Consider the following 24921-nt stretch of genomic DNA (forward strand, 5'->3'; position numbering starts at 1 on the left):
CAATGAGCGGAGCCGTGTGGGATATCACCATGATGGATTAGGAGCCAAGGAGTGTCCTACTGCAGGCATCGTTGGGCGCTAAGCGAATTTTCCGTGCACGAAAGCCCTCTCCTCTCTGGTCCCAATGCCACTAGCTCCTGGATTCAAAGAACACGGCCAATGATTTCCTGACTTCTGTTGCAATAAATAGGATTTGTCCTACTCAGATCAGATCTTTCCTCTCACCGGCTGCTGCCCAACCCCTAAAACCTGCTAGACACTGCTCCCACGGCAGATCAGAGATTCCTTCCTTTGCTACTCCTCAAAAATATCATGGCCACACGTCAACCCTAACTAGAACTCTGCAAAGCAGACCACAACCCTCCCTGCTAACTATAGATCCGCTTTCTGCATATCAGCTGTCTTTTGCGCCTCCGAAGCAGAGCTCCCAAAATCAGAGATTCTCTCCCAGATCAATCAAGAGATATCAAGACCAGGTTCAGGCGCCTCCCCCCCTTCCAAATCTCTCCACCAAACTTGCAATCAGAACCCCAGCAAAGCTCGAGAAATCCCGACAAACTTTAATATAAGACTGATTTGCCGATCAAGAGCCCTGATCCTGCAGATCCCTCGTCCCCCTACGTGCCTCGAGAACCAGAGAGCTTGGCCCAAACGAGATTTGCTCTCTGCTCTGCCATCCCAGTTGCCACAACAATATCACCTATGACCATAAGAAAGACCCCCCCCACCCCCGGCTTGCACTGTTACCAGACTCCTCTATAAGGGAGCCCCCGTTTCACCAATAATCTCGCTTACAAGCCATGGACACCCCCCCCTCAAATTCCTCCAACAATCTCCCTTACAGGCCAAGGATCCCCCCCAAATTCCTCCAACAATCTCCCTTACAGGCCAAGGACCCCCCCCCCAGTCCTCCAACAATCTCCCTTACAGGCCAAGGATCCCCCCATTCTTCCAACAATCTCCTTTACAGGCCAAGGATCCCCCCCCAAATTCCTCCAACAATCTCCTTTACAGGCCAAGGATCCCCCCCTCCAATTCCTCCAACAATCTCCCTTACAGGCCAAGGACCCCCCCCCCAAATTCCTCCAACAATCTCCCTTACAGGCCAAGGACCCCCCCCCCAAATTCCTCCAACAATCTCCCTTACAGGCCAAGGATCCCCCCTCCAAATTCCTCCAACCATCTCCCTTACAGGCCAAGGACCCCCCCCCAATTCCTCCAACAATCTCCCTTACAGGCCAAGGACCCCCCCCCCAATTCCTCCAACCATCTCCCTTACAGGCCAAGGACCCCCCCCCAATTCCTCCAACCATCTCCCTTACAGGCCAAGGACCCCCCCCCCAATTCCTCCAACAATCTCCCTTACAGGCCAAGGACCCCCCCCCCAAATTCCTCCAACAATCTCCCTTACAGGCCAAGGACCCCCCCCCCAATTCCTCCAACCATCTCCCTTACAGGCCAAGGACCCCCCCCAATTCCTCCAACAATCTCCCTTACAGGCCAAGGACCCCCCCCCAAATTCCTCCAACAATCTCCCTTACAGGCCAAGGACCCCCCCCCCAATTCCTCCAACAATCTCCCTTACAGGCCAAGGATCCCCCCATTCTTCCAACAATCTCCTTTACAGACCAAGGATCCCCCCCCTCCAATTCCTCCAACAATCTCCCTTACAGGCCAAGGACCACCCCCCCCCAAATTCCTCCAACCATCTCCCTTACAGGCCAAGGATCCCCCCCCTCCAATTCCTCCAACCATCTCCCTTACAGGCCAAGGACCCCCCCCAATTCCTCCAACCATCTCCCTTACAGGCCAAGGACCCCCCCTCCAATTCCTCCAACCATCTCCCTTACAGGCCAAGGACCCCCCCCCCAATTCCTCCAACAATCTCCCTTACAGGCCAAGGACCCCCCCCCCCAAATTCCTCCAACAATCTCCCTTACAGGCCAAGGACCCCCCCCCAATTCCTCCAACCATCTCCCTTACAGGCCAAGGACCCCCCCCCCAATTCCTCCAACCATCTCCCTTACAGGCCAAGGACCCCCCCCCCAATTCCTCCAACAATCTCCCTTACAGGCCAAGGACCCCCCCCCCAAATTCCTCCAACAATCTCCCTTACAGGCCAAGGACCACCCCCTCAAATTCCTCCAACAATCTCCTTCACAGTCTAGTGCCCCCCCCTCAAATTCCTCCAACAATAGTCCTTTTACAGGCGACTCCCTTCCCTTAAAATTCTTCCCACAAGCTCCCCCGTGGACCACAGAGACCCCCCCCAATATCTCTCCCCTACAGAACAGAGACCTTCCCGATTTCTGCAAGGGTCTCCTGTGCAATCTTGGGAGATCTCCCCTTCCCCTCCCCTGCCCCCCCCCCCCGCTCTTGCCAGATCTCTCCCCCCACCCCACCCAAACAAAACCAGGGACCAACGAACCCCCCTGCCCCACCGATCCCTCCCCCCCGCCGAGCCTCATTTCCTCCCTCCCCCCTGCGGGTGTGGGGACGGCTGAGGCGACCCCCGCGCCCCGCCTAGAGGCCCATTCCCAGTATGGGGGGGGGGCGACCGAGGAGACCCCCCTCAAGCCCGGCCTCCCTCCCTCTCCTTCCCAGTATGGGGGCGGGGGGTAGGCCGAGGAGACCCCCCCCTCAAGCCCGGCCTCCCTCCCTCTCCTTCCCAGTATGGGGGGGGGCGACCGAGGAGACCCCCTCAAGGCCTCCCTCCCTCTCCTTCCCAGTATGGGGGGGGCGACCGAGGAGACCCCCCCTCAAGCCCGGCCTCCCTCCCTCCCTCCCTCCCTCTCTCTCCTTCCCAGTATGGGGGGGTAGGCAGAGGCGACCCCCGTGCCCCACCGAGAGCCCCCCAGCCCGGCCTCCCTCCCTCTCCTTCCCAGTATGGGGGGGGGGGCGACCGAGGAGACCCCCCTCAAGGCCTCCCTCCCTCTCCTTCCCAGTATGGGGGGGGCGACCGAGGAGACCCCCCCTCAAGCCCGGCCTCCCTCCCTCTCTCTCCTTCTCAGTATGGGGGGGTAGGCAGAGGCGACCCCCGTGCCCCACCGAGAGCCCCCCAGCCCGGCCTCCCTCCCCCCCCCCCCCGACCCCCGTGCCGCACCGAGAGCCCCTCCGCCGCGGCCCGGCCGCTCCCTCAGGCTGGCGCGGGGCTTTGGGGCCTACCCGCGGCTGAGGCGGCTGAGGCGGCGGGGCGGAGCTGGCGGCGGCGGGAGGCCGGTCCCGGGCCCAGGAGGAGGAGGAGCGGCGGCGGCGGCGGGGCAGGCCGGGCCTGGCCGGGCCTCGTCGTCTCCTCCTGCTCCCCCTGCTGCTGGGGCGGCGGCCATGGAGGAGGCCTGGGCCGGGCGGCGGGCGGGCGGCCTGAGGGGGCGGCCGCGGGACCGAGAGGGCGAGGCGGCCGGCGGCGGCGGCTCCTCCATGGCGGCCGTCGCGGCCGAGCTCTTCGAGGTAGGCCGGCCTGGGCGGGGTTGGGGGGTTGGGGGTGTGGGGGTGTGTGGGGGAGGGTCCCCTCGCATGGGAAGAGGGCCTGGCGATGGGGGGAACGGCCCTACCCCCCCCCCAGTTGTGGGGTGCGGGGCAGAAAGGCCCTCTTGGGTTGGGAAAGGCAGTGGGGGGTTGTCAGTGGGGCACTGGGTGGGTGTAGAAGCCCTCCAGTTGTGGGGCGGGGGGGAAAAGAAAGGCCGCCTTGGATTGGGAAGGAGGAGGTGGGGGGGGGGCTGTCGGTGGGGCACTGGGTGTAAAAGCCCCCCCCCAATTGTGGGTTGGGAAGGAGGCAGGGGGGGGGCTGTCAGTGGGGCACTGGGTGGGTGTAGAAGCCCCCCAGTTGTGGGGTAGGGGAGAAAGGCCGCCTTGGGTTGGCGAGAAGGCGGGGGGGGGCTGTCGGTGGGGCACTGAGTGTGTAAAAGCCCTCCAGTTGTGGGGTGGGGTGGGGAAAGAAAGGCCGCCTTGGATTGGGAAGGAGGAGGTGGGGGGGCTGTCGGTGGGGCACTGGGTGTAAAAGCCCCCCCCCAATTGTGGGTTGGGGAGGAGAAAGGCCCTCTTGGGTTGGGAGGGAGGCAGTGGGGGGCTGTCGGTGGGGCACTGGGTGTAAAAGCCCCCCCCAATTGTGGGTTGGGGAGGAGAAAGGCCCTCTTGGGTTGGGAGGGAGGCAGTGGGGGGCTGTCAGTGGGGCACTGGGTGGGTGTGAATGCCCCCCCCAGTTGTGGGGTGCAGGGGGGGAAGGCCCTCTTGGGTTGGGAAGGAGGCAGGGGGGGCTGTCAGTGGGGCACTGGGTGGGTGTGAATGCCCCCCCCAGTTGTGGGGTGCAGGGGGGGAAGGCCCTCTTGGGTTGGGAAGGAGGCAGGGGGGGCTGTCAGTGGGGCACTGGGTGGGTGTGAATGCCCCCCCAGTTGTGGGGTGCAGGGGGGGAAGGCCCTCTTGGGTTGGGAAGGAGGCAGGGGGGGCTGTCAGTGGGGCACTGGGTGGGTGTGAATGCCCCCCCAGTTGTGGGGTGCAGGGGGGGAAGGCCCTCTTGGGTTGGGAAGGAGGCAGGGGGGGCTGTCAGTGGGGCACTGGGTGGGTGTGAATGCCCCCCCAGTTGTGGGGTGCAGGGGGGGAAGGCCCTCTTGGGTTGGGAAGGAGGCAGGGGGGGCTGTCAGTGGGGCACTGGGTGGGTGTGAATGCCCCCCCCAGTTGTGGGGTGCAGGGGGGGAAGGCCCTCTTGGGTTGGGAAGGAGGCAGGGGGGGCTGTCAGTGGGGCACTGGGTGGGTGTGAATGCCCCCCCCCCAGTTGTGGGGTGCAGGGGGGGGAAGGCCCTCTTGGGTTGGGAAGGAGGCAGGGGGGGCTGTCAGTGGGGCACTGGGTGGGTGTGAATGCCCCCCCCAGTTGTGGGGTGCAGGGGGGGAAGGCCCTCTTGGGTTGGGAAGGAGGCCGGGGGGGCTGTCAGTGGGGCACTGGGTGGGTGTGAATGCCCCCCCCCAGTTGTGGGGTGCAGGGGGGGAAGGCCCTCTTGGGTTGGGAAGGAGGCAGGGGGGGCTGTCAGTGGGGCACTGGGTGGGTGTGAATGCCCCCCCCAGTTGTGGGGTGCAGGGGGGGAAGGCCCTCTTGGGTTGGGAAGGAGGCAGGGGGGGCTGTCAGTGGGGCACTGGGTGGGTGTGAATGCCCCCCCCCCGTTGTGGGGTGCAGGGGGGGGAAGGCCCTCTTGGGTTGGGAAGGAGGCAGGGGGGGCTGTCAGTGGGGCACTGGATGGGTGTGAATGCCCCCCCCAGTTGTGGGGTGCAGGGGGGGAAGGCCCTCTTGGGTTGGGAAGGAGGCAGGGGGGGCTGTCAGTGGGCACTGGGTGGGTGTGAATGCCCCCCCCAGTTGTGGGGTGCAGGGGGGGAAGGCCCTCTTGGGTTGGGAAGGAGGCAGGGGGGGCTGTCAGTGGGGCACTGGGTGGGTGTGAATGCCCCCCCCCCCAGTTGTGGGGTGCAGGGGGGGAAGGCCCTCTTGGGTTGGGAAGGAGGCAGGGGGGGCTGTCAGTGGGGCACTGGGTGGGTGTGAATGCCCCCCCCCCAGTTGTGGGGTGCAGGGGGGGGAAGGCCCTCTTGGGTTGGGAAGGAGGCAGGGGGGGGCTGTCAGTGGGGCACTGGGTGGGTGTAGAAGCCCCCCAATTGTGGGGTAGGGGAGAAAGGCCGCCTTGGGTTGGCGAGAAGGCGGTGGGGGGGCTGTCGGTGGGGCACTGAGTGTGTAAAAGCCCTCCAGTTGTGGGGTGGGGTGGGGAGAAAGGCCCTCTTGGGTTGGGAAGGAGGTCGTGGTGGTGGGGCTGTCAATGGGTGTAAAAGCCAAATTGGGTGGGTGGGGGAGAAAGCTCGTTTTGGGTTGGGGGGCGGTGGGGGGGCTTGTCAGTGGGGCACTGAGGGGGTCTAAAAGCTCCCCCCTCAATTGTGGAGCGAGGAGGAAAAATCGTGTGTGTGTGGGGGGGAAGAATGCCCGTCTTGGATTGGGAACAAGGCGGGGCTGTCAGTGGGGCACTGGGCATGTGTCAAAGCCCCTAAATTGTGGGGTGGGCGGAGAAAGCCCATCTTGGATTGTGAAGAATGCAGTGGGGGGGGGCAATGAATGTGTCTGTGTGGGTAAACGTCCCTGCCAATTGTGGGGTGGGGGGGGGGAGAAAGCCCTTCTTGGATTGGGAAGAAGGTGGTGGGGCTGTCAGTGGGGCACTAGGTGTGTGTAAATGCCCTCAAATTGTGGGGTGGGGGGAGAGAAAGCTCGTTTTGGGTTGGGAGGATGATGGGGGGACTTGTCAGTAGGCCCCAGGGGTGTGTAAAAGCCCCCCACCCCAGTTGTGGAGTGAGGAGGGAAAAGTCTGTCCTGGATTAGGAGAAGAAGGTGGAGGGGGGGACGCTAAAAGATGGGGAGGGGCCTGTCAATGGGGCACTGGTGTGTAAGATGCCCCCAAATTGTGGAGTGGGGGGAAGTCCATCTGGGATTGGAAGAAGGTGGTGGGGAGATGAGGAAGGGGCCTGTCAGTGGGGCAGTGACTGTGTCTGTGTTTGGAAAAGCCCCCCCCCATCTTGGATTGCAAAGAGGAAACAGATGGGGGCTAAAAGATGGGGAAGGGAGCTGTCAGTGGGACAGTGAGCATGTGGGGAGCATCTCCCCACAATGTGAGATATGGGGGGATTCCCAGATCAAGTGGGAAGGAGTGATTTTGTGGGAGGGGCTGCTGCTTGGGGCAGACAAATGGAGGGTGGGGGCAAAAGAAAACAATACCCAGTGGCACCTTACAGACTAACAAAGTTTATTTCTGTGTGAGTTCTACAGAAGTATGGAGGTGAAACTGGGAATTTTACCTAAGGGGAGGGGGTTATGGCAGGGGTAAGCCAAAGAATGGGGACAGGGGCTGACATTGGGGCGGGTGGGGATAGGATGGCAAAATGGGGTGAAATATGTGTAGGGTAGGGCTAGTTGGGAGAGAGAAGGGTTGGGGGCCCGCATAGGAGGGGCTGCAGGAGAATGGGATCCTGTAGGGTCAGGGGTGGGGGACTTTAACGACGAGGGGTGTACAGGCCCCACTGGAGGGTGTATGATCTCGTTCTTTTAAGCCCTCTTGTTTTCATTTATTTTTAGCTTGCTTAAAAACGTTTTTCATATTGCTTTTCCAAAAGCTCCTGGCAGGCTTTACCCAAAATAAAAATCCAAAGTAAACACAACAGCGTCAGCTCGAGATGAATCCCTGACAAGCGGAAATTCAGCTGCTGAAGCCTTTCCTTTGTTGGTGGAGAGAGAAAGAGCCGCCTGCAGAGTGACAGGCGTGTTGTTAAAGGCCTTTGGCTAAATTTAGGAAGAAAACTGGGATTCCCAGCCTGGTGTATGATTGGCATGGGGCAAAAGGAGAAGAGAAGCGAGGGGTGGCGAAAGACGGATCAGGGCATTTGCCCTGGGGGCGGCTGTGGGGTGGGCTAGGTGCCCTGTTAGAGCGTGACCACAACAATCCTGCTGCCTGGATAGAACAAGGAAACGAAGAACAATATTTACTGCCAGCCTTTTCACAATTGGTACATTTTAGCAGGCTCATTTATTTCCTTGCTGTTAGAGGGGGGTTTAAATGTTTCATAAATATGTACATGGCCTCTCAGCCAGCAACTCTCCCCTTGCCTCCGGCGTTCAAACCACCTAGGGCTGCTGTGCTCTAGGAGAGAGCCAGATTCATTACCATCCTAAGGCTTGAAGAAGAGTTGGTTTTTATATGCTAACTTTCTCTACCATTTAAGGGAGAATCAAACCGGCTAACAATCACCTTCCCTTCCTCTCCCCACAACAGACACCCTGTGAGGTAGGTGGGGGTGAGAGAGCTGTGACTAGACCAAAGTTGCCCAGTTGCCTGAATGTGGAGGAGTGGGGAAACAAATCCAATTCACCAGATTAGCGTCCACTGCTCATGTGGAGGAGTGGGGAATCAAACCCGATTCTCCAGATTAGAGTCCATTACTCCAAATCACCACTGTTAACCACTTCACCACACTGGTCAGTGCACCCAGCAGAATGAGCTGGTGGAGTGGGCTGCAATTTTTTTAAAGCTCTATGTAATGTATTGGCCGCCCTGGCTTGCCATACTGAATTGTGCAGGAGCGTAGCCCCTTTAAATAAGGGGCATTATGCTCCGCGTTTTACCTTGGTTCCTGTTTCCTTTTCTTTTGATGGCAGCTGCAACTGTTTTGGGATGTTTGTTAATATGAAACTACAATAAATGTGTTGGTTTTCTTCCAGTGGGGTAGTCTCTTTTCAGAGGATATAACACTCTAGGTGCTTAAAATAAAACCTCTGGCATTAACCCCCTCTGTATGTAGAAAGCTAGTGGAGGAAAGGGGTATTCCTGACTACTAGTCAAAAGGGATACTAGTCATGATGCATACCTATTCTCTCCATGATCAGAGGAGCAGGCCTATTATATTAGGTGCTGTGGAACACAGGCAGGATGGTGCTGCTGCAGTCGTCTTGTTTGGGGGCTTCCTTGAGGCACTTGGTTGACCGCTGTGTGAACAGACTGCTGGACTTGATGGGCCTTGGTCTGATCCAGCAGGGCCTTTCTTATGTTCTGAGGGGCAGAAAAGAGCAGCTGCTTGGCATGCTGAAGGTCCCAGGTTCAATCCCCGGCATCTCCAGTTAAAGGGACTAGGCAAGCAGGTGATGTGAAAGACCTCTGTCTGAGACCCTGGAGAGCCGCTGCAGGTCTGAGTAGACAGTGCTGACTTTGATAGACCAAGGGTCTGATTTGGTATAAGGTAGCTTGATGTGTTCATGTGTACTCAGAGGAATGAGAATCTACGTACCGGTAGGTTCTCAGCCGATGCTTATCAGGATGGTCCTTTTGTAGCAGATGCTACAAAATGTAGCTGTAGGGGAAACAGCAGATTCCTTTCCTAAACAATTTTTTAAAATGAGTGGGGGATTTACTCTGAACACAAATGTATGAACTCCTGACACAGTAAAAGATAACAAAGTGAGCCATCTTTGTTCATCATCGCCAAGTCAAAGTTCACATCTGGAATAGATGAAGAGGTCATGTTGTTCAAGAGGCTGTCCTTCAGACCACAATTTTTACAATCCTTTGTTCCTGTAAAAGAGGTGTGTCATAGATGGGGGTCCAGCAGTCTCATTTCATAATGGTAATTTATGCACGGTCGCTTTAACCTCCTTTATTCCCTGTTGCAGCCAGGATCAAATTTTTCTGTATGCGCGATACCTCATTCCTTGTCAGCTCAACCCTGTTAGAATGCAAAACGGACCCGGCTTTTCCCTTTCCTCTTCTGGCCCGAATTAAACCGTTCATCCTGGCTCATTCCAGAATCACGGAGCAGGCGTACAACTTCCTTGGGTTGCGCTTCGCCCCACCCTTTTCCAAACCCCTCTTCAAGCCAGCATGCAGATAGCCAAACAAGGGAAGCACAGAAGATTGGCTTCTTTCACAGCCAGTCACGAAGCAGTGTGTAAAGAGGCAGGGATTCAAGTGCTTCCTGCTACCTCGGAGCACATTCTGAGTAAAAGAAAGGCATTTTTAAAACGAGGCTTGGATATCTCCGCCCCTAGGCTTACCAGGTCCCTCCTCTGCTCCGGCGGGAGGCTATGGGGCTGTGGGTGCAATTGCATGCGCATGCGCCAATGCGCGTGCGTGGCACTTCCAGTTTATAACCAGAAGTGCTGCCTCGCAAGGGGCCTTTTCCTCTTAGTTTGAGTGGTAAAGCGGCTGTAAACCGGAAGTGTCACACAAACGTGTGCACATTTGCCCGCTGATCCTCAGGTGGTCGATGGGCAGAGGGGCAAATTGCCGGGGGTTTGCCTGCCGGCACCTGGCAACCCTATCCGCCCCCCTTCTTTCAGATTGCTCCGTTTTTTGTTTTTTCTTAAAATGCTTTTTTATGCGGCAGTTGGGTTTGGGGGGAAGGAAATCTCTCGCGAGGTAAGCCAATTACAGAGCAGCATTTAAAGGGGTGGGACTTATTTGAACTTGGGAGACTGCTTTTCTGTATTCATGCCTCCATTAGCACACAGTTTTGTCCCTGATAATTCCAGCCAATGCATACAATTTCCCCCAACCCTGGTTACTTTGATCCTGGCTGAAACGGGGAATAAAGGAGGTTAAAGCGACCATGCATAAATGACCAATGTTTTCTTGATGTTCAGCAAAGAGAAAGGTGCACAAAAGAGCAACCAAAATGATCAGGGAGCTAGAGCAACTGCCCTATGATGAGCGGTTAAAACTCTTAGGGCTGTTTAGCCTGGAAAGAAGGAGGTTAAGGGGAGACATGATAGAGGTCTATACAATTATGCACAGTTTGGAGACAGTGGACAGGGAGAAGCTTTTCTCCCTTTCTCATAATACTAGAACGCGGGGTCATCAGCTGAATCTGGAGGGTGAGAGATTCAGAACTGATAAAAGGAAATATTTCTTTACACAACACATAGTTAAATTGTGGAACTCCCTGCCCTAGGATGTGGTGATGGCTGCCAACTTGGAAGGCTTTAAGAAGGGAGTGGACATGTTCATGGAGGAGAAGGCTATTCATGGCTACTAGTCAAAATGGATGCTAGTCATGATGCATACCTATTCTCTCCAGGATCAGAGGATCATGCCGAATATATTAGGTGCTGTGAAACAGGCAGGATGGTGCTGCTGCAGTTGTCTTGTTTGTGGGCTTCCTAGAGGCACCTGGTTGGCCACTGTGTGAACAGACTGCTGGGCCTTGGTCTGATTCAGCATGGCTTTTATTATGTTCTTAATACCAGTTGGGTGAGTTAAAAAATTTAACTTGGCCAGTAAACAGAACTAACTTGCAGGGCCGTTTCGGTGCAGCGTAGGTGAGAAGGAACTTGTATGTCTAGTTGGGTAATAGATTTCAAGATGTTGCGTCTGTCAGGGGTGTTAAAATGTTTGTTGTCGAACACCATTGTGTTCATCTTTGAATTGTGAGAAGGCGGCTTACTGTGCCCCGTATGTGTCTTCAAACCTAGATTAGGCTTTAGTATTAAATAGCAGAAATAATGCTTGAAGATTGTGCTTGCTCATTATTATTATTTTTTGCAGTCAAATCACAGTTAATTTATGGTGACCCCATCAGGTTTTCAAGGCAAGAGACTTTCAGAGGTGGTTTGCCATTGCCTGCCTCTGTGCCACATCCCTGGTATTCTTTGGAGGTCTCCCATCCAAATACTAGCCAGGGTCATGGCTGAGAGTGGGTGACTGGCCCAAGGTCACCCAGCAAGTTTCCATGGTGCGAGTGGGGATTTGAACCTGGGCTTCCCAGATCCTAGTCCGACACCTTAACCACTAGGTCAAGCTGGGTCTCTGTGTCTTTGGACCTACAGTAGACTTTAGTATTAAGCAGCAGAAATCATGCTTAAAGACGGTACTTATTATTTAGGCAAATTAATATTAATTTCTTTATTCAAGGTATTATTGCCTTGCATTTTACATTTTAGGGTTTTATCCTTTGCAATCCTGATAAGTTTTACAAGAATGCATGCTTGTGGTCTTCTATATATTTGTATTGTGCCACCAGTGGCGGGTGGGGACATAGCCACTCGTCCACAGGGCTCTAGACAACAGGGACATGGTCATGGTTGTGGGTTTATAAATTAGCAGTTCTAGATCAAATCAAGCCTGAACTGACCCTAGAAGCTAAAATGACTAAATAGAGGCTATCGTATTTCGGTCACATCATGAGAAGACAAGCCACTGGCAAAGACAATCATGCTAGGAAACGTTGAGAGCAGCAGGAAAAGAGGAAGACCCAACAAGAGATGGATTGACTATAAAGGAAGCCACGGCCCTCAGTTTGCAAGACCTGAGCAAAGCTGTTGACGATAGGACATTTTGGAGGACATTGATTCATAGGGTCGCTATAAGTTGGAAGCGACTAGATGGCACTTAACACACACACACACACACACACACACAACATTTGCTATAGAAAAAAAGCTTTTAACCACCTCCTTGATGAGGTATAAATATGCATTTTTAAAATTTCCAGCTGTGGTTTGCTTTAAAAGGGTCTCTTTCTTGTGTGGTTAGGAGCCTTTTGTGGCAGACGAGTACATTGAACGCCTGGCGTGGAGGACCCCTGGTGGAGGTTCCCGAGGTGGCGTGGAAGCTTTTGATCCCAAAAGGTAAAAATGCAGCCGTATAATCCACCAGTACAATGGATAGATTTAGCCGCCTGTAATAAAGAGCAAGAAATGTTCAATTTAAAGAAATCTCCACTAAGCACTGCAGCTGAGAAAGCATTGGGCATTTTTGACCCCCCACCCCAAGTTTACAAAATAGCATGTTTGGGGGTGGGGGAGGGTGAAAAAATGCAATGTATAAATCAAGAAGGCTGACAGAAGAAAAGAAATTTTCCTCTGAAAGTTGAAACTGGAGAAGAGGTTATGGAACCCAATAATGTGACTAGTTTAGAACATAAGAGTAACGTTAAGATTTTGGTGAAGCGTCACTGAATAACCTCTTGTAAATTGCTAGTTTAGTCTTCTATTCCGCGTAACATAATTGCAGGGTGTGGGGTTGTGGTGGTGTTAATGTTGCTGTTTTAATAATGTTGAAGAGCCATTGCCCAAAATTTTTCTGGCCAGTTTTGATAAGCTGGCCGATAATCATCTGGCTGTCTTATTTTCTTGTTGCCGCGTGGTGGTTAGTTGGGGGTGGGTAATTCAGGATACTGGAAAAGATTTGGATATGGGTGTTGAATCTGGCTGTTCAGTCATGAGCAGTTCACCTGAGACCCTTTAACTGAAATTGGATCCTTCATGGAGGGATCTAAATACCCTCTGCCCAGTTTATGTGGATAGTCCTTGGTCAGCTCAGCAGAGGCCAACTGCCATCAAGTAGCGGAAAGGCCGTAGCTCAGTGGTAGAGCATCTGCTTGGCATGCAGAAAGTCCCAGGTTCAATCCCCGGCATCTCCAGTTAAAGGGACTAGGCAGGTAAAAAGGTAAAGGTCCCCTGTGCAAGCACCGGGTCATTCCTGACCCATGGGGTGACATCACATCCCGACGTTTCCAAGGCAGACTTTGTTTGCGGGGTGGTTTGTCAGTGCCTTCCCCAGTCATCTTCCCTTTACCCCCAGCAAGCTGGGTCCTCATTTTACCGACCTCGGAAGGATGGAAGGCTGAGTCAACCTTGAGCCGGCTACCTAGGCAGGTAGGTGATGTGAAAGATCCCTGCCTGAGACCCTGGAGAGCCGCTGCCGGTCTGAGTAGACCATACTGACTTTGATGGGCCGAAGGTCTGATTCAGTAGAAGGCAGGTTCATGTGTTCAAGTTGCGGCTGACTTATGGTGACCCCATAGGTGTTGCAAGGCAAGAGACAAACAGAGGTGGTTTAATCCCTGGCATCTCCAGTTAAAGGGACTAGGCAAGTAGGTGATGTGACAGACCTCTGCCTAAGACCCTGGAGAGCCACTACCGGTCTGAGTAGACAGTACTGACTTTGGTGGACCGAGGGTCTGATTCAGTATAAGGCAGCTTCATGTGTTCATGTGTGCTATTTACCTTTCAAGATTCAAACTACGCCTGTCCCTATGTAGCAACCTTGGTCTTCCTTGGTGGTCTCCCATCCAGGTACTAACCATGACTGACCCAGCTTAGCTTCCAAGATCTGACAAGATTGGGCTAGACTGGATCATCCAGGTCAGGGCAAGTTTGCTTTAATGGCTTCTTTGTTTTCTAGATATATGGTCAATCTGCTTTTTATGGGGCAAACTTCCTTATCCTTTGTGGCATCACGATAAGAATATAAGAAAGGCCATACTGGATCAGACCAAGGCCCATCAAGCCTAGCAGTGGCCAACCAGGTGCTTCTAAGAAGTCCACAAGCAAAACGACTGTAGCAGCATTATCTTGCCTGCGATCCAAAGCACCTAATATACTATGAACATAAGAAAGGCCATGCTGGATCAGACCAAGGTCCATCAAATCCAGCAGTCTGTTCCCACAGTGGCCAACCAGGTGCTTCTAGGAAGCCCACAAGCAAGACAACTGCAGCAGCATTATTCCGCCTGTGTTCCACAGCACCTAATATAATGGGCATGCTGATGATGAAGTGGTCCATTATGCTAATTCAGGACCATGTACACGATGTAAAAAGTATCATGAGTTAGACTAATGACTGAATCTTAAAAGGTAAATAGCAGTTACCTTTTTCTGATGTACCAGTCTTGAACGTTTATGCTCATGCAGATTGTGTCTTCAGCACAAATTCTGCCACATCCCCATGACCCTCACGGAACGGCGTAATTCAGTAATATTTGGCATCATCGTTCGTACACCCCATCATTAGCATTTAACATGCTGGTACAGCAAGCCTTTTCTTGAAACAGGAATGCTAAATCTCTTCAGCGATTCTGATCACAGCCAGATCTAACGGGCGAGTTTTGTTTCCCTGGCCTTTCTTCAGAAAGTAACGATTTTGCATACTGTTTGCGTATTAAGGTCTGCCATTATCAAACTTCTTTGTCCCTCCCCCTCCACAAATCAGATTACAAGAAGAATTTGTAAATCATATTCAAGAACTGAAGTTGCTTGATGAAAGAATCCAGAGAAGAGTGGAAAAGTTGGAGCAGCAGGTCCAGAGGGAAGCCAAGGAATTTGCCAAGAAAGTTCAGGAATTGCAGAAAAGCAACCAGGTATTGCCCCAAGGGCATGATCGATGCTCTTGCACCACTCCCAGTTATTTCAGTAGGGTTTATAATGGAGAACATCTTGCTGGAATGCGCCCAAAGCTTGTATTTCATTATTAAGTAAATGTGCTGTTGGTGTCGTCTTTAAAAAAACAAACAGCAGAAGTAGTTGAGGAGTGCACTGGAAGTTGCTTAGCAACCACCGTTTCTTTCCCACACATCTACCAGCAATTAAATTGGGGAGGGGCTGTGGCTCAGTTTGTAGAGCATCTGCTGCTTGGATTGCAGAAGGTCCCAGGTTCAATCCCCGGCGCCTCCAGTTAAAAGGACTTGGCAAGTAGGTGATGTGAAGGACCTCCGCTTGAGTCCCTGGAGAGCCGCTGCCGGTCTGAGTAGATGATACTGACTTTGATGGACCAAGGGTCTGATTCAGTATAAGGCAGCTTCATATGTTCATAATATGGGGAGGGGCCGTGGCTCCGTGGTAGAGCATCTACTTGGTGTGCGGAAGGTCCCAGGTTCAGTCCCTGGCGGCTCCAGTTAAAGGGACTAGGCAAGTAAGTGATGTGAAAGACCCCTGCCTGAGACCCTGGAGTGCCGCTGCCAGTCTGAGTGGACAATACTGACTTTGATGGACCAAGGGTCTGATTCAGTATGAGACAGCTTCATGTGTTCAAATTCAAGAGTAGCCATCTGTTCTTTATTGCTAGCATCAATAAGAATGCTCAGGTAGAGGGGTGGGTGATTATATTATTACTTATTACCATATGGCTCCTCGCTGTTGGGTTTATTGCATTTTTTAATATATCGGATGTTGTATTGTTTTTAAACCTGACGGTAAGCCCCTCTGAGTGCCTTTCAAAACGAAAAGCAGGTTCCATCCTAAGCCAAATCGTATGAAGTATTCTGTATGTACCGCTAAATTGGTCCCCGGTCCAAAGAGTGTCCGTCTGTCTTCGGCCAGGGCCAGGGCTTTTTCTGCCCTGGTCCCTGTCGGGTGGAATAGTCTCTCTAATGAGACCAGAGCCCTTCTGGATGCTCCTTAAGGAAAGTCCTTAAGGAGTTCCGCAGGGCCTGCAAGACCGAGCTATTCCATCAGGCCTATGGTTGAGGACAGTGACGATATTCCATCAGTTCTGGCCTCCCTACCCCCCTTTTTTCCATTCTATCTAATTGTCGATCATCTGTCTGTGTGGGGTATCTAGTTGTTCGCAGGCCCTGCTGCAAGGAACACCATCTTATGTATTGCTGTTGTCATTTTCTGATTATGTTTATGGGGCTCTTTTTTTAGCTATTATAGAAATTGTTTTAGTGTGAATTTTACTGTAATGTTATGATGTATTATCTGAGTTGTTGCTGGGGAGGGCAGCATATAAGATCGAAAATAAATAAATAAAATTAATAGAACCCCTTTGCCTTAGCACTGATGCAGATATGCAGGGACTATGCCAAATCTTTGAAGGCATGCCGCTCTGACCCTGGCTTTGCTGGGGTAGAGGGGGTATAAGAATGATAAGAATAAATAAATAATGCACACATGAAGCTGCCTTCTACTGAAACAGACCCTCGGTCCATCAAAGTCAGTATTGTCTGATGGGCAGCAGCTCTGCAGGGCCTCATGCAGAGAGGTCTTTCACATGACCTCCTGGTCGGCCTTTTCACTAGCTATGTTGGGGATTGAGCCTGGGACTTTCTGCATGCCAAGCAGATGCTCCGCCACTGAGCACTGCGCTCGATACTGGTTCATGCAGGCTAAAGTTCTGGCCTTGCATCAGCTCGCTTCCGATTCCTGTGAATGCATGTGAGCATTTCACTGGAGAACGGCTGGGCGCTGAATCTTCCCCGTCTTGGCTTCTGAGCTTTATTGTTCTTTCTTTGACCGCTGGTGAATAGTTCGGCTTTCCTTAATTATGGCAGAACACACACACACACACACGTTATTGCATTCTCCCTCTGCTTCTCCCAGGTTGCCTTCCAACACTTCCAAGAGCTGGACGAGCACGTCAGCTACGTGGCCACCAAAGTCTGTCACCTTGGCGACCTGCTGGAGGGGGTAAACACGCCGCGGCAGCGGCTCGTGGAGGCTCACAAACTGATGAAATACTTTAATGAGTTTCTTGACGGAGAGCTGAAGTCTGATGTTTTCACCAACCCTGAGAAGGTAAGGGCGCCCCCCCCCCCCCGGTCTGCGGGATTGAAAGGGATTGTGCGGCGTAAGCGGAGTTGTCCTAATTACAACCCTCTGTTGTAACTTTTCCACGCTCCGGCTCCCGAGTGAGCGATTTCGCCCCGGTTCCATTGTCCTCGGATGCAAATTAACTTTTATTTTGCCTGCAAATTCCGCCATTCTCAGCGGGGCGATGCTGTCATATTTTTTTTTAATTTTGCAAAAATCATAAGCGTTTTAGAAAAATGCTGAGAGAGTAACTTTTTAAAAGAAGACTTTAGGGAGTCTTGTGTCTCTCTGTGTGTTTTCTGAACCCCTTGGCCTAATTTCCCCCCCTAGTGTCTCCTCTGTGAGCCTTGAGAATGCTGTTTTGATTGTGCAGGGCAGTGTTACCAGAATATGCATTTAGGCTCTAAGGAACTGTTATTTCCCTTTTCTCTTGGGCAAACAACGAAACCTGAGGCACTTTGATAAAAGAAACCCTGCGGAGATGGGAGCATTTCTTTCTTTTTCTCTCTTTCTCAGGAATATGGCTCCATAATTTTAACCCAAGTTAACTACTTTAAAACCTTGATTTTGGACTAGTCTGGGCCATCCATCTCATCAGATTTTGGCCCTGGGTAGGGCTGGCCTCGGGTTGGCCCTAGTTAGTACTTGGCTAGGAGACCACCCAGGAAGTCCAGGGTTGCTACACAGAGGCATGCAATGGTAAGCCACCTCTGTTCCTCTCTTGCCTTGAAACCCCTGTGGGGTCGGCATAAGTGGTCTGTGACGTGACGACACACAGTTATTATGTCCTAACCTGGATGGCCGAGGCCAGCCTGATCTTCTCAGATCTCGGAAGCTAAGCAGGGTTGGCCCTGGTTAGTGCTTGGGTGACAGACCACCAGAGAAGTCCAAGGTTGCTGTGCAAAGCCTGTGGAGAGCGGGGTTTGGTAAGGGGTGGGCCTTCAACCGAACATAACGCCATAGAGTCCACCTTCCAAAGCAGCCATTTTCTCCAGGTGAACTGATCTCTTTTGCCTATAGATCAGTTGTAATCCCAGGAGATCTCCAGCTACCACCTGGAGGCTGGCAACCCTGCTCCCCACATCTGTTAGCATAGAACCGAGTGTTCTGAGTTGTCAGTTCGAGGTGAAGAGATTTTTTCCAGGCATTCCTGTTGATTTACATTTTGTCTCCCTGTGTATGTTTTTACTGCTTCTCGAAAAGTGGCTTTTATCTGTATATGTAACTTGATTGACTTTGAAGAAAGTTGGGGATTTACTTACATGGTAACTTCCTGGATTTGCACTTATGTAGATGTATGAGAAGTCATTCCCTCCCCCCCCACATTGTATGACATAATACGGGAATAGCTTTAGGTGGGTAGGTGTGTTGATCTGCAGTAGAATAGCAAGATTTAAGTCTAGTAGCACCTTAAAGACCATTAATAATATGGGAAAACTGCCTTCCTGTCAGGTAGATAAGGTTAGGCTTCCTATATACTGGTTATGCCATTAGGGTAAGTTGTTGTTGTTGTTGTTGCAGGGGGCAGGAGTGAGATATGTGGAAGAAACACATTAGGCCCTGTGATGTAACCTGAATAGATCTCCCCGGGGCGCAAACAGTAGAGTAGTCCTGAGACTCAGGTCATTTATGAATGGGTACTTGGACTCACGTTTGCCCCCTGTCTGACTCGGTTGTTCCTTGGAGTTCTGCATGAGTTCTCCCTCCATTAGAGATGACCTCGCTGCCAGCCCTCACACATCGCGGGACTTCCCATTCCTCTGTTAACCCGATTCTTCCCTCTCCTCTGAGCTCAGCCCGGCTGAAATCTCCATGCAGAAGGCAAAGCACGGGACACAGAAGCTGGCTTTCTCTCACAGCCAATCATAAAGCAGCATGGAAAGAGGCAGAGATTGCTTCCTGCTTCGTCGGAACTCTTTCTGAGCAAAAGAAAGGCTTTTTAAAACTAAGGCTTGGATCCCCCCCCCACTTCCTTTCAGATTGCTCCATTTTTTGTTTTTTGTTCTTTAAATGCTTTTTTATGTGGCGATTAGGTTATAAACTTAATAGCAAAGTACAATAGTCCAAATAAGAAAAAAAAATCGCTACAAGCCTAATAGCAAGGTCCGATAGTCCATCACAGGTAAGTAATCTTCTAATCCAAAAGTGATTGACAATGTCAGTTAGTAGGCACGAAGTCCGAAAATAATCCAGAGAAGGAGGAAACACTATTCCGGGTATTGTGTAGCGCTTTCACCAAAGCATAGCTTCATCAGCCTCTCAATATGTTGAAAGCATACAAAAAGAGGAGAAATTCTTAATATTATGATACAGTTTCTTCAGCAAAAGGTTTTTGTATAAATATTTTGTTTTTTAATTTTGCAATTTTTTATATTTTCAAATGAGTTGAATATCATTATTGGCTCCCAAGCGGAGAGCTGCTATATTTAACTTAAAATATTTTTTTCCTTATTTGGACTATTGTACTTTGCTATTAAGTTTATAGCGATCATTTTTGTAAATATTGTATATATTTGCACACTTTGTGGTAGGTTTTTTTCTTGTAAGCATGTTGTTAATGAATTGTTGATTATACACATAGAGTCGTGCTAGTCTTTTTTCCTTAACCTCCAGGTGGTGACTGGAGATCTCCTGGGATTACAACTGACCTCCACATGACAGATTTTAGATTTTATTTCCCAAAATCACAAAGTGAACAGAAATCACATAACTAGGGTTGCCAGGTCCCTCTTCGCCACTGGCGGGAGGTTTTTGGGGCAGTGCCTGAGGAGGGTGGGGTTTGGGGAGGGGAGGGACTTCAATGCCCTAGAGTCCAATTGCCAAAGTGGCCATTTTCTAGGAACTCTAGGAAGCCCACAAGCAAGACGACTGCAGCACCATTGTCCTGCCTGTGTTCCAAAGCACCTAATATGATGGGCATGCTCCTCTGATCCTGGAGGGAATAGGTATGCATCATGACTAGTATTCATTTTGACTAGTAGCCATGGATAGCCCTCTCCTCCATGAACATGTCCACTCCCCTCTTAAAGCCTTCCAAGTTGGCAGCCATCACCACATCCTGAGAAAACATTCCCCCCCATAAATAATTGGTTTCTTCTTTGACACGATGAAGCTAGATATCATTTGCTGCCAAGTTTTTAAATGCTTCCCCCACAACACAATTCTACCATTATGCATCAAAATAGTTTTTGTCTGTATGCTCCTCTTAACTGTCATTCTTTCCTTAAAATAAGGATTCATCTGAGACCTATCTAAATCTGATTTTCATTTTTTGCTTACCAGAAATTAGTAATTGTTCCTGTAAAACCCGTTGCGATTGTTAGAAAAATAAAACTTAAATGACAAACCTGTTCTTTCTCAGTTTTGAAGAGAATGGTTTATCTTCCTTATCCTGTTCTTCTTTGGTTCAATGAAAACACAACATCTCAAATTTTCTGGTTTTTTTTAATAACCTGATATCATTCTTAACTTCCTCTGCAACCACCGTTGTTCCTTTTAATGACATTTCTGGTTGAATAGAAATAATAGCAATATTGTCAGCACTTTTAAAATCATTCCTGCTGATTTTCTAAACCTTTGATCTTTAGAATGGTTTCTTATCATAACAGCAGGGGCTTCCAAATTTAAATTAACCAAAAAAAGTGTTGAATGAGGGACTGCCCTATCTGGTACCACAGGTCAATTGTATTTTCAGTGTTAAGTCAGTATTCACAATTCTTGTGAAGGTTGTGGATTGGGGAATGCATGTGTCCTTTTAATCCATATTGTTCCATAGCCAGAAATACTTCTAAAGCTTCAGAGAGATGCTCTCACTCCATGTAATCAAACACTTTCTGTACTTCAACAAATATAATGTTATAAATAGTGCTTTTCCTTTTTCCGGTGTTACATAGCCCTAGGAAAAGACAAGTGTAATTATAATAGTGTTTCCCCCTATTTTACACAATCCTAGCTGCTTTTTAAATGTGCTGTCCATGCCTACATAGGTCTAATGCTGGTCTTAGTGGATAACTTGAGTAATATTTTACTTACTACTAGCTAAATAAGCATAACAATTTTGTTATCTAATAGAGAGAAAATGGTCTGTCTGGTTTACTAGAGAAAATGGCTCATGTCATGGATTTCTTTGTGACTCTGGAAAAACTATAATCTAAGTTCCTTTCCGTGAGTCAAGTTTGCCTTCTCTTAAAGTTGCATTCCTGCATTTAGCTGTGCTAATGTGGAAGAAAAAATACATGTAGTATTTATTTATTAAATGTACCTATTAAAATTCTTTTATACCATCTTTTTTGGCCCACAACAGCTTGAAGGAGATCTTTTGTCAGGGAGCGCAGAGTAGAAATTTGGTAAAATAAATAATCTTTATTCATCCAAGTCTCTCATGGCTGGGAGAGGTTCTTGACCTTTTTAGCATCTCTATAATGTCTTCTATCCTCTATTGATTTCTCTGTGTGTGTTAAGTGCCACCAAGTCGATTCCAAACTTATGGCGACCCCCTGAATTAACTATCTCCAAACGTAATATCGTTAATAGCCTTGCTCGGGTCTCGCAATCTGAGGACTGTGGTTGGTGGTGGAGAGTGCCGTCAAGTCACAGCTGACTTATGGCGACCCCATAGGGTTTTCAAGGCAGTTCGGAGGTAGTTTGCCATTGCTTGCCTCCATGTGGGCTGAGAGAGTTCTGAGAGAACTGTGAGTGGCCCAAGGTCCCCCAGCAGGACTTCATGTGGACCAGTGGGGAATCGTACCCGGTTCTCCGGATTAGAGTCCGCTGCTCTTAACCACTATACATGCTGGCTCTCAAGGGCCATGGCTGCCTTTATTAAATCAGTAGAAAAGAGCAGGAGTCCAGTAGCACCTTAAAGGCTATCAAAATTTCTGGTAGGGTATGAGCTTTCGTAAGTCACAGCTCACTTCTTCAGATAATAAACTGCTTGAAGTAGGGTAATGATCAACATTTAATGTTGAGTTTTGGTTTCCTCTGTATTTCCCTCCTTCGTCTCTTCACAATCCTGATGTTAATTTAAAGAAGATCCGTAATGGAAAATGATTCATGAGGTCAAAAGAAAATGTTTTTTTTTCCTGTCAGTTTCCTTTTGTGTGTGTTTATTTTATCTTGCATTTTATTGTAAACCAATTTAGTGGTTTTGCTGGGTAAAGTTGGGTAGAAATGTTTAAATAAATAAAACAAAACAAGTATATTGTCCAGGTCTAACTGCTTCCAGATAACACTTAGTGAGTTTCGGTTATTGTTCTAATTTTCTTAAGAAGTATTCTTGTCATATTTTTTCTGTTTCATTCTATCAGTTCTATTTAAAACTCCTTGCCAAAATTATTTCTCCTTCAGTTACTTCCAGCAATTTGTGAAAAGCATTCTTATAAAATACCCCCTGGTTAGCATTAAGAGCTGATACATTACCACAGAGTTATTCCGTTAATTTATTCATATAGTCTCCTGCTTAGAGGATAAATTCTCCTGAAGAGTTCCTTTTTTATTTTCTCTGTCTCATAATTCTCATCCTTAGCATGGATTGTTCCTCCTTTTGTCTTAGAATTATCACACTCTGGATAGACTTCATCAAGCTTCTCATTTATTAACAGATGTTCAGACCTCACATATGTGGGTCTCCTGCGACATTATCTCGGTCCTCTTTATTTGTAGCAGTGTAAAAATGATCCTCTTAACCAGATTATTCCATCCTTTTACATTTACAGATAGTCTTTTCATTTCTTTTCAGAACTCCTTTTTTCCTTTGAAAAGTTTGTGATCAATAAATCTCTCTAGTGTATTACTATTAGCTTTCTTCCTTTAGACCTGGCCCGTTTCTCAGCACATTTCTGTTTTCACTTTCTTAACCTATTAGTTGATATGTGCTTGTCTCCTGAACAATGTCCTTGTTTGTTTCCCCCCTTATCTAGCTCTGCATCCTAATCCTTGTTTTTCCACGTCCCGGCCGCTCTAATCTTAGATTATATAATCAGACTTCCTTCCTCAATATTATAAATTCCTTTGCATTTACAATACAGCTAAGACATGGTCAGCCTACAGATGGAGAACCCCAGCTGGACACCGTAGAGCTCTGTTCTCCTCCCCCTCATTCCATCTGCCTATATTTATTAAAATTATTTCCGTCCCACTCTACCAACCAAAAAGGGTCCAGTTACAGGATGGATTACAACAGGGGTGTCTAACTCAATTGTTACAAGGGCTGGATATGACATAAATGTCACTTGGTCGGGCCAGGCCATTCCTTGCCGGCCCAGATCGAGACTGAAGGGGGTGGCCAGCTCGCAGGCCGGATAAGAGCTCTAAAGGGGCCAGATGTTTGACACCTCTGGGTTACGACAAATGAAAAATGACACAAGGGACGATGCTAAAACATGGCAAGAAAAATCCTCCATTTTTCTCCCTTGGCCCCAACATCATTTAAAACTGATATTATAAAAACAACCAGCCTTAGTCAATACTATTTAGTAAACCAGTGATGGCCCTCCTCAAGATGAAGAATAATTGGTTTTTATATGCTGACTTTCTCTACCACTTATGGAAGAATCAAACTGGCTTACAATCACCTTCCCTTCCCCTCCCCACAACAGACACCCTGTGAGGTAGGTGGGGAAGGATAATGCTGCTTTAGTTGTCTTGTTTGTGGGCTTCCTGGAGGCCCCTGGTTGGCCACTGTGTGAACAGACTGCTAGACTTGATGGGCCTTGGTCTGATCGAGCAGGGCTTTTCTTATGTTCGTATGCTTCCTTGTGAAAAATGAACAAGGATTTTCATCACTTTTCACTTTGGTCTCTGTGTTTGTGTGTGTGTGTGTGTGTGTGTAAAGTGCCATCAAGTCACAGCTGACTTATGGCGACCCCGTAGGGTTTTCTAGGCAAGAGATGTTCAGAAGTGGTATGCCGCTCCCTGTCTCTTTATCAAAAACAAATGTCCAAATGCCTCTGTATATTCCGGAGGGGTTTGATTACCTCCTAATCTCTTTCAGGTTCGAAAACCCAATTCTAGCAGTTTTGCAAGTTGCAGGGAAGTCTGCTCGCGGGGGTAGAAACACCTGTTCAGCCGCCCTTGCACGTGAAATGCAGAACACAAATGCGAAACGGCAGAGCATGTCATTTGCCTGTCAGGTTAGGTTGTCTCATTCTGTACCATGGCCTAGAATCTTGCAGGTCTTCAATGCATCCATCGACATTGCTGCTAGAAGTTTGGTTGGAGGTTGGTTTAAGATTTCCTTCATACAGGCTCCCGAAAAAGAAAAGAAAAGCTACGCCAAAGGAGTTACTACTTCTCCTTTCTTGTTTCTCCTTTCCAACAAATTTAGGGATATATTTTGTGCTAACCCTCCAGATGTGACCCTGGTAGAACCTCTTTTTTAATGGAGAATTATAGTAGTATCCTTGAGCCTTTTACTTTTACCTTCAACATCAGATAGATGGATGAACACACAGGACCGTGAAGCTGCCTCATACTGAATCAGCCCGTTGGTCCATCAGGTCAGTATTGTTTACACAGGCTGGCAGCAGCGCTCCCAGGTCTTAGGTAGAAGTATTTCCCATCACCTCCTGCCTGGTGCTTTCAACTGGGGACGCCAGGGATCATCTGGGTGCCAAGCAGATGCTCTACCACTGAGCCGCAGCCCCTGCCCTAAAGTCATTTCCCTTCCCTTTCAGCTCATATCTTATACAAAATTAACCTCATGATGCTTCATTTTTAATACTTTGAACTATATCAGCTACTGTAAATTGTAGCAAAGAATTAATTGTACATATATAATATTCGTCACGAAAGAACAAATCATTGCTTCCCACCATTCATAAGCTACGGTTATTAAGCTACTTAATATCTTGGTATAATAACAAAAACTTCCCTTCTGTAGGCTTGTTTCACAGCAGTTAGTTGGGCATATATTCATAATGTCATAGAATCATAGAGTTGGAAGGGACCACCAGGGTCATCTAGTCCAACCCCCTGCACAATGCAGGAAATTCATAACTACCTCCCCCCACACCCCCAGTGACCCCTACTCCATGCCCAGAAGATGGCCAAGGTACTCTCCCTCTCATGATCTGCCTAAGGTCATAGAATCAGCATTGTTGACAGATGGCCAT

The 24921-nt window shown here is 49.5% G+C and overlaps 1 protein-coding gene across 1 annotated transcript in view; it reads left to right on the forward strand.

Moving 5' to 3' along the window:
* Positions 1 to 3324: 3324 nt before the first annotated feature.
* Positions 3325 to 24921, forward strand: part of EXOC5 (exocyst complex component 5) — a 53666-nt gene continuing 32069 nt past the window's right edge. The window contains exons 1-4 of the mRNA XM_056850693.1: positions 3325 to 3447; positions 12033 to 12127; positions 14493 to 14640; positions 16601 to 16795. Of these exons, the coding sequence (XP_056706671.1) occupies positions 3325 to 3447; positions 12033 to 12127; positions 14493 to 14640; positions 16601 to 16795 (561 nt within the window). The remainder of the gene's footprint in view (positions 3448 to 12032; positions 12128 to 14492; positions 14641 to 16600; positions 16796 to 24921) is intronic.

Source organism: Euleptes europaea, chromosome 6 (assembly GCF_029931775.1).
Source record: "Euleptes europaea isolate rEulEur1 chromosome 6, rEulEur1.hap1, whole genome shotgun sequence".
Taxonomy (NCBI): Eukaryota; Metazoa; Chordata; class Lepidosauria; order Squamata; family Sphaerodactylidae; genus Euleptes; species Euleptes europaea.